The 20,050-nt window shown below is 43.4% G+C and overlaps 1 protein-coding gene across 2 annotated transcripts in view; it reads left to right on the forward strand.

Annotated features, from left to right (window-relative positions):
* LOC307070872 (E3 ubiquitin-protein ligase SMURF2-like) overlaps nt 1–20,050 on the forward strand; it is a 144,389-nt gene that overhangs the window by 55,954 nt on the left and 68,385 nt on the right. For both annotated transcript variants that reach the window (XM_079729570.1, XM_079729571.1), the window contains 3 exons: nt 3,407–3,540; nt 4,861–4,926; nt 18,548–18,632. In XM_079729570.1, the coding sequence (XP_079585696.1) occupies nt 3,407–3,540; nt 4,861–4,926; nt 18,548–18,632 (285 nt within the window). The remainder of the gene's footprint in view (nt 1–3,406; nt 3,541–4,860; nt 4,927–18,547; nt 18,633–20,050) is intronic.

Below are 20,050 nucleotides of genomic sequence, written 5' to 3' on the forward strand. Positions count from 1 at the left end.
AATGTCAATTTGTGAGAGAGATTTTGTTTCAAAAATGAATTTAAATAAATGTACAAACCAAACCTGCTGCATACGATTTTCGTTTTTTTGTAATTCACATTTTAATACATTTATGGCTCTTAAAAAAAACCTGCAGGATATTTTGAGGAGAACTTTTAACCCAATGTCCACAACGGTATTGTCTATGCAAAAATGCAAAAACAAGTAGTGCCCTGACGGGGGAATGAAAATCACTTTCTAGCCACTTTTTCCTAGTTCACCTTATGGCCTATAAGTGAGGGTCAATTCTGCTCCTGACATGGACAGAATGACGCAGGGGATATATTGTAGGCTTGAATAATGCCTGTTTTTAAGTGGCTGAAGAATAAACTTTGTGTGGAGACATCTTGGAGCTCCAGGAATATCTTGAGTCCAAACCAATGTTCTAATGCCACCCCATTGCAACCTCGTTCCTTCCAATGCCACCTCATTCCTTCAATTGCCTCCTTGTTCCTTCAATCACCTCCTCTTTCCTTCACTCGCCTCCTTGTTCCTTTACTCGCCTCCTTCTTCATTCGCCTCCTCGTTCACTTGCCTCCTCATTCCTTCAATGATCTCCCCGTTCCTTCACTCACCTCCTTGTTCCTTCAATTCACCCCTTCTTCACTCACCTTCACTCGCCTCCTCATTCACTCACCTCCTCGCTCCTTCACTCTCCTCCTTGCTCACTGTCCTCCTCGTTCACTCAACTCCTCGTTCCTTCCCTCACCTCTTCCTTCACTCACCTCCTCATTCCTTCACTCACCTCCTTGCTCACTCACCTCCTCCTTCACTCACCTCCTCATTCCTTCACTCCCCTCCTCCTTCATTCACCTCCTCCTTTCTTCACTCGCCTCCTCCTTCCTTCACTCGCCTCCTCCTTCACTCAAATTCTCCTTCACTCGCCTCCTCCTTCCTTCACTTGTCACCTCCTTCTTTCACTCGGCTCCTCGTTCAATCGCCTCCTCCTTCACTCACCTCCTCGTTCACTCAACTCCCCCTTCACTCGCCTCCTCCTTCACTCACCTCCTTCTTCACTCGCCTGCTCGCTCACTCGCCTCCTCCTTCACTCGCCTCCTCCTTCACCCGCCTCCTCATTCCCTCACTCACCTCCTCGTTCACCTACCTCCTCCTTCCTTCACTCACCTCCTTCTTCACCAGCCTCCTCGTTCCCTCGCCTCCTCTTTCACTTGCCTCCTCCTTCCTTCACTCGCCTCCTCGTTCACTCACCTCTTCCTTCACTCGCCTCCTCCTTCCTTCACCCGCCTCCTCCTTTACTTGCCTCCTCCTTCACTCACCTCCTTGCTCACTTGCCTCCTCACTCACTTGCCTCCTCCTTCCTTCACTCGCCTCCTCGTTCACTCACCTCCTCCTTCACTTGCCTCCTTCCTTCACTCGCCTCCTCCTTCACTCTCCTCCTCCTTCACTTGCCTTCTCTTTCACTTGTCTCCTCCTTCCTTCACTCGGCTCCTCGTTCACTCGCCTCCTCGTTCACTCGCCTCCTCGTTCACTTACCTCCTCATTCACTCACCTCCTAGTTCACTCTCCACCTCCTTTACTCGCCTGCTCTTTCATTCAATCGGCTCCTCCTTCACTTGCCTCCTCCTTCACTCGCCTCCTCCTTCCTTCACTTGGCTCCTCGTTCACTCGCCTCCTCCTTCACTTGCCTCCTCCTTCACTTGCCTCTTCCTTCACTCGCCTCCTCCTGCACTCGCCTCCTCCTTCCTTCACTCGCCTCCTCCTTCCTTCACTCACATCCTCGTTCCCTCACTCACCTCCTTCACACGCTTCTTCATTCCTTCACTCACCTCCTCCTTCACCCGCCACCTCGTTCACTCGCCTCCTTGTTCACTTGCCACCTCCTTCCTTCACTCGCCTACTCGTTCACTCACCTCCTCCTTCACTCGCCTTCTTCTTCCTTCACTCGCCTCCTCCTTCACTCGCCTTCTCTTTCACTTGTCTGCTCCTTCACTCGCCTCCTCCTTCACTCGCCTCCTCCTTCCTTCACTCGGCTACTCATTCACTCACCTCCTCGTTCACTCACCTCCTTGCTCACTCTCCTCCTCGTTATCTCACCTCCTCGTTCCTTCACTTACCTCCTTCTCCCGCCTCCTCATTCCTTCACTCACCTCCGTGCTCACTCACTTCCTCGTTCACCTACCTCCTCCTTCCTTCACTCACCTCCTCGTTCCTTCAATCTCTTCCTTCCCTATCCACCTCGTTCCTTCACTCGCCTCCTCCTTCCTTCACTCGCCTCCTTCTTCCTTCACTCGCCTCCTCGTTCCTTCCCTATCCGCCTGGTTTCTTCACTCGCCTCCTCATTCCCTCGCCTCCTCCTTCCTTCACTTGCCTCCTCCTTCCTTCACTCGCCTCCCCTTTCTTTACTCGGCTCCTCCTTCCTTCGATCTGCTCCTCCTTCCTTCACTTGGCTCCTCCTTCACTCGGCTCCTTCTTCACTCGCCTCCTCATTCACTCGCCTCCTTCTTCACTCGCCTCCTCGTTCCTTCACTCACCTCCTTGTTCCTTCACTCTCCTCCTTCACTCGCCTCCTCCTTCACTCGCCTCCTCGTTCACTCACCTCCTCGTTCCTTCAATCACCTCCTTGTTCACTCGTCTCCTTGATCACTCGCCTCCTCGTTCACTTGCCTCCTCGATCATTCGTTTCCTCAATCACTCGCTTCATCGTTCACTCTCATCTTCTATCCTTCACTCGCCGCCTCAATCACTCAGCTCCTCGTTCCTTCAATCACCACCTCGTTCCTTCACTCGCCTCCTCCTCCACGCCTTGAATCACAGCCTCTCTCTAGTTTGGCGTGTTGTGTGTGCGTTACAGGTCTGCACTTTCAACAAAATGTGAGTCGTTGTGAATGTTCACTGCCTTTGCTAAATTATTTCTAGTTGAAAAAACCTTTGGTTTTTCCTCCATATCAGCCAGAAGGCCTGTGTTAGGACTGTTTTGGGTCATCCTGGGCTGCATTGCAAGCCATTATGAAACAACTCAGAGATACATGTTTCAGGCCTGTCCTGCATCATTTAACGGCTCTCTTAAAGGAATACCAGCCCAAGGAGGGAGTAGTAGACACAGCTTCAGGATGTGTCATTCTGACGTTACCAGTAACCACGCAGAGATTGTGGATCCGTTCTCCTAACGCTCCAGCAGCTAGGGGCCTCTTGCCTCCACCAAGCTGCACCTCATTCCCATGGAGACCTACGTGGGTGTTTGATGCTTTTATTTTACCTTCTTTCTAGGATTGTTTAACCAGCCTACTCTCTGACGCAGTCTGCCAAATTGAGCATGCTGTTAAGGTGCGGTGGTGGTCCAGGGGTGCCTCAGCCCCAAGATGTTGTTTTGTTGATACCTTACGCACAACTTCCTGTGTTCCATCAGGTACATCGGTAAAGCCGACTCCATCACCATCAGTGTTTGGAACCACAAGAAGATCCACAAGAAGCAGGGAGCGGGGTTCCTGGGCTGCGTCCGCCTGCTCTCCAATGCCATCAACAGACTAAAAGACACTGGCTGTGAGTACCAGTGCTGTGTGGCACTTTATGTGGGAGACTGGAACTGGTGCAGCATGACGTCACCGGCCCATCAAAACAAGCCACATCACGTGACATCAGCACTTCTGATTTGAGCGCATGGAAACAGGTATGCCGGTGTAACCTGACGGGCTCCTCTCCCTGCTGGCTCAGCGTGTGTCCTCCCCTGCACCTCGGTGAACCATGTGACGGGCACCAAGGACATGACTTGGAACTAGATGGAGTCTCCTGCACCACCCTTCTCCCTCCCCCCCTTTGCACTGTTCCCTGCCCTAGAACAGGCGGGCTGGCAGGGAACCTGGAGAGGAGCTGGAGGAGGGGATGTCTGGGAGGGGGGGAGGCACCTGGAAGTGAGACAGATGGTCTACGGAGGAGACACAGTATTTTGAATAACATCCCCTTAATGTCCAGGGGCCACCAGACTCTCTCCTCCACTGCCTCTGTTTTATCAGGCTGCAACTGGTAGCCGCTAGTTAGCTAGCTGACTTCCTGCAGGAGTGGCTCTTTGTGCCATCTCATCAGAACTAAGTGCAGACAGGTCTTAAGAGTAGTGGTGGTATGTAGGGCTGCCGTACTTTAATTATGATTTACCATCCACGAGTATTGGCAATTAGCGCAGATGTTAAAGAAGACATGCACCTGTAAGCCATGTCCCCTTCAAATGCAAAAGATATGGAAACTATCAGAACTAGAGGGTACGGCTTTATCACTTGTCTTATGACTAGTCATATCAGTAGGTCTATCACTAGTTCTATCACTATTCATATCACTAGGTCTGCCAATAGGTCTGTCACTAGGTCATCTTACTAGTCATATCAATAGGTCTGTCACTAGGGCTATCAATAGTCCTTTCACGTGGTCTATCATTAGTCACACACACACGCACGCCTGCATGCACACAGAAACACACACACAGAAGTCAAACCACAGGGATGATGTCAAACTCATGCTGGTATTTCACCCCAAATCTCCTGGCGCCAATGTGTGTCAAAAGAAATGTATCTGTTGACCAGTTGCTGAGTTTGTCTGGCTGTTAGCCTGCCTGTCCGTCTGTTACCCGGTCGGTCTTTTACCCTTTATGTCTGTCCGTTACCCTGCCGGTATGACTGTTACCCTGTCAGTCTGTTACCCTGCCTGTATAGCCTCATCCCCCTTCCCTTTTCTCTCTTTAAGCCCACACTGGTTGTAGATTGGTCTGCATTAGATGACTCCCTCTGATGCATGCCAAACTAGTCATTGACTGACTGAGTTCTCCTTTTAAATAATCACCTTTAACTATGATCACATGGTTCATCCACACAGATCAGAGACTGGACCTCAACAGACTGGGCCCCAATGACAACGACTCTGTAAGAGGGCAGATAGTGGGTAAGCAGCACACACCCCTGTAGGCCTCATTGTGTTGACAGCACACTGCCCAGCATCCTGCACACGTGTAGGGATGAGAGGAGCAGCGTGGTGCAACCAAACTGGTCTCACAGGAATCCGTGAAATTACCACGGACGCTTAACTCAAAACCCATGGAATCCTCACGGAAACACGCCAATTTCCGTGATACGGCCACGGATTTTGCTCCAATGCAAGTTATGACTCATATTCTGTGGCACACACACAGATCCCCGTCTCAACGACCGAGTCGAGCACGGGTGCTTAACTCAAAATCCGTGGTGGCCTCACGGAATCACTTAAATTGTCTGTGATATGCCCACAGAATTTGCTCTAATGCAAGTTAATGAAACTCCGTGGCTCAAACACAGATCCCCGTTTCAACGGCGAGTCAACATGGTCTCACTGGGATCCATGAAATTACCAAATTGAATGAAATTCATATTGACGATATGGCACTATATCCCCATTCTCACCAATGCACCCATCTTGAATTTAATAGACCATTTTCGTTGCTTCAAGGAGGTCTGGTGTTTATAATAGGAGGTCTCCGTATATAATAAATAAATAAATATACATAACGAAATAAATAAATAAATATAAATATGTATATTTATATATATATACACATACATATTCGTACATATATAGGCCTATATATTAATTTATTTATTTTGTTGCTTCGAGGTTAGGTCTGGTGTTCTCCATATGTATTAAATAAAAAATAAATAAATAATAATAAAAAATATATATATATATACATACATACATATTTATATTTATTTATTTATTATATACGGAGACCACCAGACCTCCTCGGTCTATTCTGGTCCATTCAATTCAAGATGGGTGGGCGAGAATAGGGATACAGTGCCATACCGTCAATGTGAATTTCATTCACAGAATTTCCGAGAGGATGGTCAATGGTCAGATACAGATCTGATTCTAACAAGAATTTATATTGACATAACGAGAAAGGATGTTATAATAACGCCAAGAAAATAAAGGCTACATGGTTATAATAATGTAAATAATTAACATATAAAGCGTATAACGAGACCACGAGATGATCTAGTTGTGGGCCAGCAGAGGCTGCATTTTAACCAAATTCGTGGTTGCTATGGTGGTTGCCATCAACCGCCCCCCATATCTTTCTATTTTCTACAGTTTAGATTTGTAATTAATAAGTTACTTTTGTAATCAACATGACTCATTTTTTTTAATCACTGTCTGGTGGCTAGTTACGTCACTCTGAGAGGTGCGCACAGACATATTTGGTAGCAAGGGCGTAGGAACCGGGGGGGACGGAGGGGACGTGTCCTCTCCAATATTGGAGACATGCGCATTTGTCCCACCTAAAAATTATACCGGGGGGAGAAAAATATTTTATTTTATTTTGAATGCGCAACACAGCGTCTTGTCACCGCTTCTTATTCTGAAAAACTGGATGATTGAGCGTGCAATTAAAGAATTGATTTGATATTCATCAGTTCATTACTGCCATTCAAAATGTGTTTTCCTTTACATTTACAAATGTATCTTTTTAGTAGAATAAAATATATTTGTGAATTTTTTCAGTGTAGTTAATTTATGACATATTTCTGTTCAAACCATTAACGGATCTGTCAGGTTTCCGATATGTGTCCCCCCCAATGTTAAACTCATTCCTACGCCCCTGTTTGGTAGTGACACAGCCTATAACCTATTTGTGAAAGCAAAACATCAAGCTCATTGATTCAGAAGTGATTTAATAGGTAACTTCTGAGTCAAGGTAACAAGTAAGCTGCAGATCTGGGGTCTCTTTTATATCAACGGGGTTTCAAAGGACACATACGATTACTCAGCAAGTGCTCCATCTTGTTGCACCTCACCCAGCGGCTGGCTTGCAAGATTTTGGCCTGCAGTTCTTCCCAGACCTACACCCTAGCCATCCAACATGCATATCTCAGAATCAGGCCTCTCTTTAATAATGACAAAAAGTTATGAGAGAAATTCACATTAACCTTTTGTTATCTCATAAGGGGCGTGTTGCCGGCTCCTTTTGACCTTTTGACCCCAGACTTCAGAAACTTTTCCACAGGCCAGCTGTATCTACCCACCTTAAGGCACAAATTTACACCTCCATCCCACCAAAATGGGGACCAAAAACTAACCTGAATTATGCACATTTACCTTTTAACCGAATTCGGTTAAAATGCAGCCTCTGCTGGCCAACAGATCGTCTCGTTGTCTCGTTATACGCTTTATAAGTTAATTATATTTAAATTATTATAACCATGTATCCTTTATTTTCTTGGCATTATCATTACATCCTTTCTCGTATATATCGATATAAATTATTGTTATAATATATATCTGACCATTGACCATCCTTTCGGAAATTCTATGAATGAAAATCATATTGACGGTATGGCATTATATCCCTCTTCTCTCCCACTAGGGCTGCACGATATGGGCAAAATATGATATCCCGATATTTTTTGGTTGAATGGCGATATACGATATATATCTCGATATTTTCTATAGAGTGGGTTAGATGGCTTTGTCGCATTGTCCTGCGGACTACGGTGAGGGTTTCAGTGCGCCCTATCTTTAATCCCCCGCCCCCTCCCTTCTCCGTTCCATTTGGGAACATGTTTGGTTTAATTTCCCTTGTTTCGTATATTTTAATTAATTAAGGGCGCCACCAGAGGGTGCCCCCAACACATTTGCCGCCCTAGGCAATCGCCTAGGTCGCCTATGCCGAGCGCCGACCCTGGTTTCGGGGTAGAAGAAGCTGTCGCGGGCGGTGATGCAGCAGCACAGCCACAGAGTTTTACGCATTCCTCATACTGCACTTTGTGCCGCTGCTGTAAATGGTGGAACCGATTTGTCGTGCTTCTACTTTTAGCCGCAACGGTTTTGCTACACAGTCTCCAAGGCAAACACAGACGCTTGAGGCGGAAACTGACCATTTTAACAAATATATCGATATAAACGATTTTGTCAAATCTTGAAATTATATCGATATATCTTACATAGCCGATATATCCTGCAGCCCTATTGCCCACCCATCTTGAATTTAATAGACCAATTTCATTGCCTCGAGGAGGTCTGATGGTCTCTGTATAAAATAAATAAATCAATAAATAAATATGTATGTTTGTATGTATATTAGGGTGGAGCTTAAACTAATACATTTTTTTTCCTTTTTTTTTTTTTAAGTCTTACCCCCCTAATCTGTGCGGCATAATAAAAAAACACTCTATGCAAAGTTTGAACAATAAATTCTTATGTTTAGGGGTAGCTCAAGTGCCTCAAAGATTACGAAATTTATAAAAATGCAACGAATTACACAACTTTTAGGAGTATTTCTACAAATTTATTTTAAACAACACTATTTATTTTGAACACAGTAATAGTGAATTCTTGTTCAGTTTCTGACAACTAATATCAGTGTCCAGCAAACTCTAGATTTATTGTTTTCATGGCAGCCCGGACAGAGTCTGTTTGCTGCTATCAGGATACAATCTGCGATGGTCCTCAACAACTTGCAGCAGGAATTGCAGCTGCGTTTCATCACAGGTTAGTAATCCACTGTACTCCTGAATGAGTGCCACTCCACGTTCAGCTTGGTCATTGACAACATTAAGAGACTTGACTGCTTCTGTAGCCTGCTTGTAATCATCTCTGTCCTGCCACAAGTCCGGATCAACCGCGAGAAATCCATCTGGAAGTTCCATGATTCTGATCAGTTTCATTGACTTTGCTGTGACAAAGTCAAAGTTCTTGTCATTGAATGAATCCAGATGAGCAGTGATTGGCTTGGAATGATCGTGCTCTTGGTTTTCTTCATTCTGCATGGCACTAACCATCCGTCTCTTGGTTGACGAACTGACCCGACTGTCGAAGAAAGCCAAGCCAACAAGTTCCTGTGACAAGTACCATAAGTGTTTGGAAAACTTGCGTGATGTTGACTTTGAAATGGCTGAATGGATTGATGAGTATTCAAGCAGTGACTTAAGTAGCAGCAGGTCATTGGAAGGAGCACCTGATGCCTGAGGAGCAGAGATCCAGGCTTTCAGGTAGACACGTACTGCGAACACACACACATCACGTAACCCTCTATCTTCTGCGGTAGTCAGTTTGAACTGAGCCTTGAACATCCAGATCTTGAGACTGTATAGAACTTTGGACATCCAACGGGCGTGGTGCATTGCACCAGGTGACATGAATCGCAATCCTCGTGCAGGAGCAGCACCGTGAAACACAACCACGAGTTCCAAGAATTCTTTATAGTCATCTCTTGGTAGACTCTGTTCAAGATGCTTGTTGGCGTAATCAATGGTGCTTTGCTTAATGTCTTCCACAAGACCTGCCACATCATCGGCTGCAATCCCCGGTTCATACTTTGCTGTGTCAATAAATTCACAGTATTCCTGGAACCGTTTGAAGAGTGGAACCCCGGGAGAAGATGTGGCTCCCATACATACTTGGAACACTGCACCAATTATCAGTTCCATAATGTGGTGCCTACAAGCCAGTGACAAGAGCTCTTTCTTAAGCTTCTGCTCTAGAAGGACACAGGCACCAGCAATCCGACCAGTGTTTGAGCTGGTGGTGTCAAAGCACATAGCTCGGATGCTGTCTGCTAAGCCCCAGTCTTGAATGGCTCCGAAGACAGCAGCAGCCTGAGCCTCGCCTGTTCCGGATGGAAGTTTGGCAACTGTAAGTAGCTGAGAAATTCCTTTCCCTGAAACCAATACTGGCAGACGATCAACCTTCTTTTTTCCAATTAGATCCGGAATCAGTTTGCCATCCCAATGAACAACAAGGGGAACGTTACCCTGAAACTTGGCCTTTATGTTTGCAGCTCTCTGGCCTCTGTGTTGTACTCTGTTTCGGCGAATTGAGTCTCTGTTTAGAGCAAGTTCATCAATGTTCTGCCCCAAGCTTTTGGCAGTTTGTGCTATGATAAAAGCAGCCTTGCAGTCTGACACTTTTGTGCGATCTAGAGCAGCTGCGAGTTCTGGAGTAATGACAGTTTTTCTCCCCCTCTTTCTTTTTGGTGTATGCATTGTGATGTCCATCTCTTCACCATATTCTGCTAAGCTGGTTTCAGAATCAGATGAATTCAGCTCAGCGGTAGGTGCTGCTGACTGTTTTATTTGTTCCATTTGATGACGCCTGGCAAGCATTTGCTCCTCTCTTTCGAACTTTTTTTTCTCTTTAGCAGCAAGCTTTTTATCTAATCCAGCCATCGACCCCCTTCTTCCTTTCTCTCGCTGGGCTAACAAGAAATCCTTGTCTTCTTGTAATACTGACGTCTTGGTCAGAGCATCAGCATGAGCGACATCAAAAAGATCTTCGAGCCTGGAAACAAAAGCTGACTCTCTCGCGAGTTGAGTTGGTGACGTTCGCGCTTTGTTCTTTTTCAGAAGTCCCCACTCTTCAAAAGTCAACTCAAGCTTAGTTTGGCAGTTTTGATGATCTCTCATTGGGATTCTAGCTTTGCGCCAAAACTTTGCTATTTCCATGATGGTAACAGCTGATGATTGTCTTATAGTCTCCTTTAGTTCGAGATGGTGATGTAGGAAGAATCCCAGAGCCATACGCAATGACGGCAACTTGCTGCCATTTAACTCGGTCACAGAGTCACCAAGGAGAAATAAAAATAAGTCAAATAAAATACACAACAACATGGTTTGTATTTCTCTTTCTAATATTTTCTTCTTTACAGGTTATCAACAAAAGGTACTAACTCTGTTTACAGGTTTGTAGTTAAGGTAGGTATCCAAGGTAACCATACAACATATTTCAGTAGTATTAAATTACAGGTAAGTAGAGTAAATTAGGTATTTAAATGCAGCAATGGCAACAAACCCACCAAATAATTCACTATCTAACATAAGTTAGGCTTCACAATGTGCTAACTTAGCCTTTATAATCATAGCTAAACAGTTAGCTTCCCGATTAGCATTTAGCATAGTTAGTTCGTTTTTCACTACTGAACATAAATGCTTTGAACCCTATTTTAATGCACAAAACATTATAAACAACTTAGAACAAGTTATGAACAACCATACTCACTGATAGAGCTTCTCCAAGGATTGGACAAACATCTCTGTGGTGGAGTAAAGAAACGAGAAAAAAAAAAAGAAAGGCGGCTGCAGCTTTTGGGTATGAGAAACTTCACGGTCATTGAGCAACCTCTAAATATTGTTCAATTGTGCTCATATTTTGCCAGATTTGTTTTTTTATATATAGGAACAAAATGAGAGGGTAAGAAGATCATATTTCAAGAGTTCATAAATAAGCTCCACCCTAATGATTACATATATATATATATATATATATATATATATATATATATATATATATACGGAGACCACGAGACCTCCTCGAAGCAACAAAATAAATAAAAAAATATGTAGGCCTATATACAGTGGGTAAAAAATATTTAGTCAGCCACCAATTGTGCAAGTTCTCCCACTTAAAAAGATGAGAGAGGCCTGTAATTTTCATCATAGGTATACCTCAGCTATGAGAGACAAAATGAAAAAAAAAAATCTAGAAAATCACATTGTCTGATTTTTAAAGAATTTATTTGCAAATTATGGTGGAAAATAAGTATTTGGGCAATAACAAAAGGTCATCTCAATACTTTTTTACATGCCCTTTGTTGGCAATGACAGAGGTCAAACGTTTTCTGTAAGTCTTTACAAGGTTTTCACACACTGCTGCTGGTATTTTGGCCCATTCCTCCATGCAGATCTCCTCTAGAGCAGTGATGTTTTTGGGCCTTCGCTGGGCAACACAGACTTTCAACTCCCTCCAAAGATTTTCTATGGGGTTGAGATCTGGAGACTGGCTAGGCCACTCCAGGACCATGAAATGCTTCTTACGAAGCCACTCCTTTGTTGCCCGGGCGGTGTGTTTGGGGTCATTGTCATGCTGAAAGACCCAGCCACGTTTCATCTTCAGTGCCCTTGCTGATGGAAGGAGGTTTTCACTCAAAATCTCACGATACATGGCCCCATTCATTCTTTCCGTCACACGGATCAGACGTCCTGGTCCCTTGGCAGAAAAAAAGCCCCAAAGCATGATGTTTCCACCCCCATGCTTCACTATAGGCAGGGCCGGCCCAAGCCTCCATGGGGCCCTAAGCGAAATTTGATTTTGGGGCCCTCTATTACTGCCAATAATAATGATTATTGATCATTCACACACCTTCTATAAACGTATGCTACTTATTCTACTCCGTCATTATGAATACACTTGTAAAACTAAATGTGCAAACTTTTTGTTGTAGTTAGATTGTAATCAACAGTGATTAATGCAATGGAAGCAGACAGAAGATTTGCAAACTTACAGAAAAATCTTTCAATTAATATTTGGCAAAGTCAGCAACTCCCCCTACTGGCCACACAGAGAATCAATACATAAAACCTCAAAGAGCAGCCCGGCATGTTTTACCCATCTATGGTTTTTTAATCTGAAATGGTAGCAAATTCAGCTACAAGAGCAGCCTGGGGTTGATTAACACTTAATATTCAAAGTGATATAGTACTAAGTGGGATACTGAATGTCATCTAGGTCAATTAAAAGTAACAAAATAAACTAATCAGTTACTGTAAACACAATCTGCTTTATTATTATTATTTTAAATAAACTGCAACACCAAATATACAAAAACAGACAGTATTAAATAAAATAAAAATACAACAACAAATACTTAAATAATGATGAAAATCAACAGGCACCTAAAACAAGGTAACACACAAATGGTTGATAAATAAAATATTAAGTTGAATTAGGTCTGAAAACTATGTAAAAATGTGCAAAATCTTTGGTAAAAATAGGGATGGAAATACAAAACACACTCCTGTAATTCAAACACTTGACTTTTATATGTAAAAAACACAGCATTGAATAAAATAAACAAAGAAATATCAAATAGAATAGAAAGTTAAATAATTACGTCTGAAAACTATGTAAAAATGTGCAAAATCTTTGGTAAAAATAGGGAGGGAAATACAAAATACACTCCTTAGAACCTGTGTTTCCTGGCCTTTCTGGAGGCAAAGTCATTTATGACATCACAGTAAGAAATCCGATGGCCAACTTTGTTGTTTATACTTATCACTGCCAGTCCACTCAGTCTTTCTTGTGCCATGGATGATCTCAAGTAGTTCTTGATTAACTTGAGTTTGGAAAAGCTCCGCTCTGCAGACGCAACAGTAACAGGGAGAGTGCAGGCTATCCGTAGAGCTACCCAAAGATTTGGGTACAACTCACAGATCTCATTTTGAGAGAGGTAAGTGAGCAGCTCAAATGGGGTCATCTGTGCTTTGGGGAGTTCTGGAAGGCTCTCCATCTCTGTAGCCAGTGCACTCCCATCAATATCGGCCTGTTCCCCTAAGGTGAGTTTGTCTCCAAGAAGTTTACACTGATCACTCCTTGTCTGTGCATCAAGCTGGCCAAAGTTGAGAAGCACTCCAAAATGGCTTCTGACCTCCCCTAGGGACTGAAAGCGGTCCTCTAAAGACCGGATGCTACAGTCTACTGTAGCATTAAAAAAGGACACTTCCAGCCTCTTCATTGCATCAGCTTGTGGCTCATCAGGCATCTCATAGGCAAAGTGCCGTTTTGTGGTTCGCAACCTCTTCTGCTTCAGCACTGCTTCAGTGTTCATTTGTTCACACATGTCTTTTGCTGAGACCTGTGCATCTTTAAAACCAGTTGCCCTGTAACTGATGAAATTTTGTTTGTTTTTCTGAATGAGGCTCACTGCAACATCAATCTGCATGTTGGGCGACTGAAGTAGTTTGCTTGTGGTGTTAATCTGGGAGAGAATGTCATGCCAAACCACGCAGCAAATTTGAAATCTGAATGATCCGATTTCTTCAGAAAGAGAGTGGGTCTCAACTTTCAGTATAGAGTCAGTAGTTTTTTCCCTGACTTCAAGCAAAGCTTCTCTCACCTTGTCTGCTTGGTAGCGTAATGGTTCTATACTTTTAATCCGGCTCTCCCATCGTGTTTCACTCCAGGACTTGAGTGTGATGTTCACATGCTTCTTCAAGATGGCCCACCTTTGAGGGGAACCTGAGAAGAGTTTGTAGATTTTTTCCACATTTCCAAAAAAACAAGTGGCATCCACGGACACTTTGGCAGCATCTGAAACCACAAGATTTAAGGTATGGGCTCCACAAGGCACATAAAAAGCACGTGGATTTTTTTTAAAAAGCCTAGCCTGCACACCTTTATTTGCCCCTTTCATGTTTGCACCGTTGTCATATGATTGTCCCCTACAGTCCTCAAAGGGGATGTTCAATTCTTCAAGCCTCTGAAGAATTAGTTCAGACAAGCCTTGACCTGTAGATTCAGGAGCTACAAGAAACCCCAAGAAGTGTTCCTTTATCTCTGGTGTTTTGACAAGACTTAGAGTGCGGACAACAACAGACATCTGTTCTTGATGACTTACATCTGGGGTGCAATCCAATATTATCGCATAATATTTAGATTCCTTGATTTCTGAAACCATTGTGTCCAGTATTTTATCACTTACACAGGTTATCAACTCATTTTGAATTGTTTTCCCCAAATATGTGATATGCTCAGCTCCACTGTCAATTCGTCTCACGTGATCTTTCAACACTGGATCAAATGTAGCCATGAGTTCCACTTCTTTTAGAAAGTTCCCGTTGTTGGCCTGATGTAATGTGTCTACAGATCCTCTGAGTGCCAGGTTCCTTTCTGCCAATGACTGTATAATGCTGATTAGACGTGTGAGGACATCTCTCCAGCGATTCTTTTCTGCCTCTAAGAGGCCCATTTCTGTTTCATTGATAGTTTTCCCCTTTGAAAGACGCAAGGCAAATTCCTTCCATTTAACCAGGTTGTTACAGTGATCTCCACTGTTTTCATGCTGTTTCAACAGTGCACCTATGTTGACCCAATCCTGCTGTCCCTCAGTTGCCAGTTTTATGGACTTTTTTGAAAATAATTTGCAGCAAAAGCAATAGACCGCATCTTTACTTTTTGAATATGTGAGCCAGCTCCGCTTGACTTTTTCCCCATTTACTAGTTGTCTGTATGTGTAATGATGGTGGAATCTTCGGCCATCGTGTCTCTTCGGGAATGTGAATGTGTCCTTTATAGGCAGTGGCCCTCTTAATACCTGTTCAGTCCTTTCTGAGTCCATCAGGAAAGAGGGACACTCAGCTGGGTCCACTGGCGGAGCTGCTGACCCCTGCTGCAAACTGGATGCTGAAGAAGACACATCAATCTCCATGACCAAAGATGAAGGACCTATAGGGAAATTAAAATAATATTTTTGGACAAAATTATTAATCTCAGAATATTCTGCAGTACACTGAGAAATTATAAAGGCTGTTTTGTTGTTAACTTACCAGGTACAGCTGAGGTTGCAGAGAGGACAGTGGGTACAGTGGGTACAGTGGATGTAGCAGAGGATAGAGATGGACCTGAGATGAAAAACATGTCCCTTGTCATATGATTATATATTATATCTTATATTATAAAAATATTCATCTCAGTATGTTCTGCAGTGCACTGAGCATTAAAGGCTGTTTTGTAGTTAACTTACCAGGTAAAGCTGAGGTTGCAGAGAGGACAGTGGGTACAGTGGGTACAGTGGATGTAGCAGAGGATAGATATGGACCTGAGATGAAAAACATGTCCCTTGTCATATGATTATATATTATATCTTATATTATAAAAATATTAATCTCGGTATGTTCTGCAGTGCACTGAGCATTAAAGGCTGTTTTGTTTTTAACTTACCAGGTACAGCTGAGGTTGCAGAGAGGACAGTGGGTACAGTGGATATAGCAGAGGATAGATATGGACCTGGGATGAAAAACATGTCCCTTGTCATATGATTATATATTATATCTTATATTATAAAAATATTCATCTCAGTATGTTCTGCAGTGCACTGAGCATCAAAGGCTGTTTTGTTGTTAACTTACCAGGTACAGCTGAGGTTGCAGAGAGGACAGTGGGTACAGTGGATGTAGCAGAGGATGGAGATGGATCTGAGATGAAAAAAATGTCCCTTGTCATATGATTATATCTTATATTATTACATCTTAATGAGATAATTTGACTAGAAATTAAATATATATGGTGACAGTTTTTCGATTACCTGATTCATCAGCCTGGGCTGCTCCTTAGGAGGTGGATTGCTCCTGGGCTGAGTCACTGCCTCCTCCAAAATACTTTAACAGTGCTCCTGGGGAAGTTTCATATAACGTATCAGCATAACAGGGAGTTGATGTAAAAGGAATATATTTATTTACTCACATAAAGTACTGTGCTCTGCAGCAAACAATTGCAAACAACATACCTCAAACTATAAGTTAACTAAATCAATTCATTAATGCAAAACCATATTGCTAGCAAACGTCACCGCGTTTGTAATTAACGTTAGTTATTAAACATTTACTATCAAACGTTATCAGAAACGTTGTTTTGATGCCAAAAAGCGACCCAGAATAATATATATACACTGAGAATTAACTTATAAGTATTACACAAACACAAAAACGTTAGCTTGAATAGTAAGCTAAGCTATCTAACCTACCCACAAGAGAGAAGTAGTAAGACATTTTGAACTAATGTTAGCTAGCAAATTTGCTATTATAGGCTAACGTATTTGAAACGAAATGTCAACAATAATTAGGGACTTTCCTAATTTCAGGGAACTTTTCAAAATCTCCTTGACACCAAATGTTACATTACCGAGACATACCTTTATCTTGTCGTTTTTTCTCCTTTTCATCTTTCTTCTTTTTTCTCTTTTCTGCCCCTGAGGGGTAAGTCCTTTTTTGCGACATCTTTCACCTGCTCCTAGCTCCTAGATGCTGAGTGCGCACCGCACGGTTGGGTGCACTGCACACGTTACTAGCGGAGGTCAAATGTCAAGCAGCGAAGCAGTAGGAAACTACACTGAGCTTGATATCATGTTAACAGACTCTGTTAACATGATACTGTTGTTGGTTTTTTTTTGTTTGTTTTTGTACAAGAACGGTCATTTGATAATATATGAATCATCATCGCGCACACATGAAAAAAAAAAAAATGCTTTTTTATTTTTTAAGTTAGTTGCTCTTGGGGGCCCACTAGTGGTCACGGGGCCCTAAGCAGCTGCTTAGTTCGCTTATGCCTTGGGCCGGCCCTGACTGTAGGTATGGTGTTCTTTGGATGCAACTCAGCATTCTTTCTCCTCCAAACACGACGAGTTGAGTTTTTACCAAAAAGTTATATTTTGGTTTCATCTGACCATATGACATTCTCCCAATCCTGTTCTGGATCTTCCAAATGCTCTCTAGCAAACTTCAAACGGGCCCGGACATGCACTGGCTTTAGCAGGGGGACACGTCTGGCACTGCCGGATTTGAGTCCCTGGCGGCGTAGTGTGTTAGTGATGGTAGCCTTTGTTACTTTGGTCCCAGCTCTCTGGAGGTCATTCACTAGGTCCCCCCGTGTGGTTCTAGGATTTTTGTTCACCGTTCTTGTGATCATTTTGACCCCACAGGGTGAGATCTTGCGTGGAGCCCCAGATCGAGGGAGATTATCAGTGGTCTTGTATGTATTCCATTTCCTAATAATTGCTCCCACAGTTGATTTCTTCACACCAAGCTGCTTACCTATTGCAGATTCAGACTTCCCAGCCTGGTGCAGGTCTACAATTGTGTTTCTGGTGTCCTTTGACAGCTCTTTGGTCTTGGCCATAGTGGAGTTTGGAGTGTGACTGTTTGAGGTTGTGGACAGGTGTCTTTTATACTGATAAGGAGTTCAAATAGGTGCCATTGATACAGGTAACGAGTGGAGGACAGAGGAGCCTCTTAAAGAAGAAGTTACAGGTCTGTGACAGCCAGAAATCTTGCTTGTAGGTGACCAAATAGTTATTTTCCACCATAATTTGCAAATAAATTCTTAAAAAATCAGACAATGTGATTTTCTGGATTTTTTTTTCATTTTGTCTCTCATAGCTGAGGTATACCTATGATGAAAATTACAGGCCTCTCTCGTCTTTTTAAGTGGGAGAACTTGCACAATTGGTGGCTGACTAAATACTTTTTTGCCCCACTGTATGTATAAATATGTATGTGTATATATATATATATGTATATATATATATGTATATATATATATATATATACACTTATATTTAGATATATTTATTTATTTATTATATTTATTATTATTATTTATTTATTATATACGGAGACCACCAGACCTCCTCGAAGCAATGAAAATGGCCTATTCAATTTAAGATGGGTGAATGGGCGAGAATAGGGATATAGTGCCATACCGTCAATTTCATTCATATATATATATATATATATATATATATATATATATATATATATATATATATATATATATTGTCGTTGAGACAGGATCTGTGTGTGTGCCACGGAATATGAGTGTCATTAACTTGCATTGGAGCAAAATCCATGGCCATATCACGGAAATTGGCGTGTTTCCGTGAGGATTCCACGGATTTTGAGTTAAGTGTCCGTGGTCATTTCACGGATTCCTGTGAGACCACTCACTGACCCGTCCTGTGTTTCCTCCCTCATTCTGTCTGCAGTGAGCCTACAGTCGAGAGACCGCATCGGGATGGGAGGCCCAGTGGTGGACTGCAGTCGCCTCTTCGACAATGACCTTCCTGACGGGTCAGTGTTTGTTTAATGAACCTCTGGTCTGAAGAGCAGACGACAGCGTTGTAGGGTGCGGATGTGTGGAGCTCCGTCTGGCCAGCGGTTAATGGTTGCGTGATGGGGTTAAGCTTTTCCGACACTTTCAAGCTGAAACGCAAATTAATATGCTGACCTTACCACTGAAGGGACAGCACACAGTGGTTTAGGACTTTGGTAGCTGCTAGAACGAAACCACGGGGACAGTGGCAGAGACACAGGTTCTTCAGCTGTCCTCTCTCATTGGTGTGAAAGGTACTGGTCAAGGTGGGACTGGTGGGAAAGTCACTTTAAATCACTAAACGATTTTACACTGCCAAATTTGCCTGTCTTAGGCACGCCTTTTTGCCGGCATGGTCCGCGCGTTACACTGACCGAGGTAATATACCGGCCTGAGTTCGCACCCCAAATGTACCCACTCGGACCGTACACATATTGCCGGTTTCATTTTGATGTAAATGCGATTAGGCGGCTCTGCGGTTCCAGGGGCGGGACTTGGGTAGAGGTGATGCTGCGTTGTCTCTACAACAGAGACACATAGCGATATCAACATGAGTAGTTCTAACTGGAGAGACAGTGAAATCCGCAAGCCGCTGATCTTGTGAGAGAAAGTGATGCAGTCGCATTAAAAGAAGACAGGGAAAGATGGTGCGATCTACGAGAGCGACGCAGAGGAACTTTCCTTACGAGGCTTTTGTCGGGATAAAAAACAAGTGGTCAACAAAAAAAGCAATATTCAGCGTTTTTGCACTTAAATAGTTAACCGCGTTTGTAGCCTACACTCAGATGTATACTCATTCTTACATGCGAGTCTCTTGAATCATATCCAAGGAGGATGTGAATCACATCCTCCGTGCGTAGCCCCGCCTTCTCCGGTGAACCAAGAAAGCCGGCTCTGTTATGACGGGGGTCGGTTTTATACAGACAAGACAGTGAAATTGCCGGGTGTGCCAAACCGATCCGGCCTGGCAGTTTAAAAATGCCTACTGTCATTTCAGAAATGGAAACAGATCACAACCAACTAGAAACTGAATTTGCTGAAATTGCTGAAATCAAATTCAAACTCAAATTTGAATTTGACCAGATTGATGTGTCCCATGCCGTGGTCCCCTAATGTCCCCTGCTGTAGTCCCTCTATGTCCCCTTCTGTGGTCCCCTTGTGTTCCCTAATGTGGTCCCTTAAGTCCCCTGCTGTAGTCCCCTTATGTCCCCTGCTGTAGTCCCCTTATGTCCCCTGCTTTGGTCCCCTTATGTCCCCTGCTCTGGTCCTCTTATGTCCCCTGCTCTGGTCTCCTTATGTCTCTGCCTGTGTTTCCCTTAAGACCCCTTATGTCCCCTGCTGTGGTTGCCTTATGTCCCCTGCTGTAGTCCCCTTATGTCCCCTGCTGTAGTCCCCT

This window comes from Pollachius pollachius (genome assembly GCF_949987615.1).
Source record: "Pollachius pollachius genome assembly, chromosome: 2".
In the NCBI taxonomy this organism is placed as follows: Eukaryota; Metazoa; Chordata; class Actinopteri; order Gadiformes; family Gadidae; genus Pollachius; species Pollachius pollachius.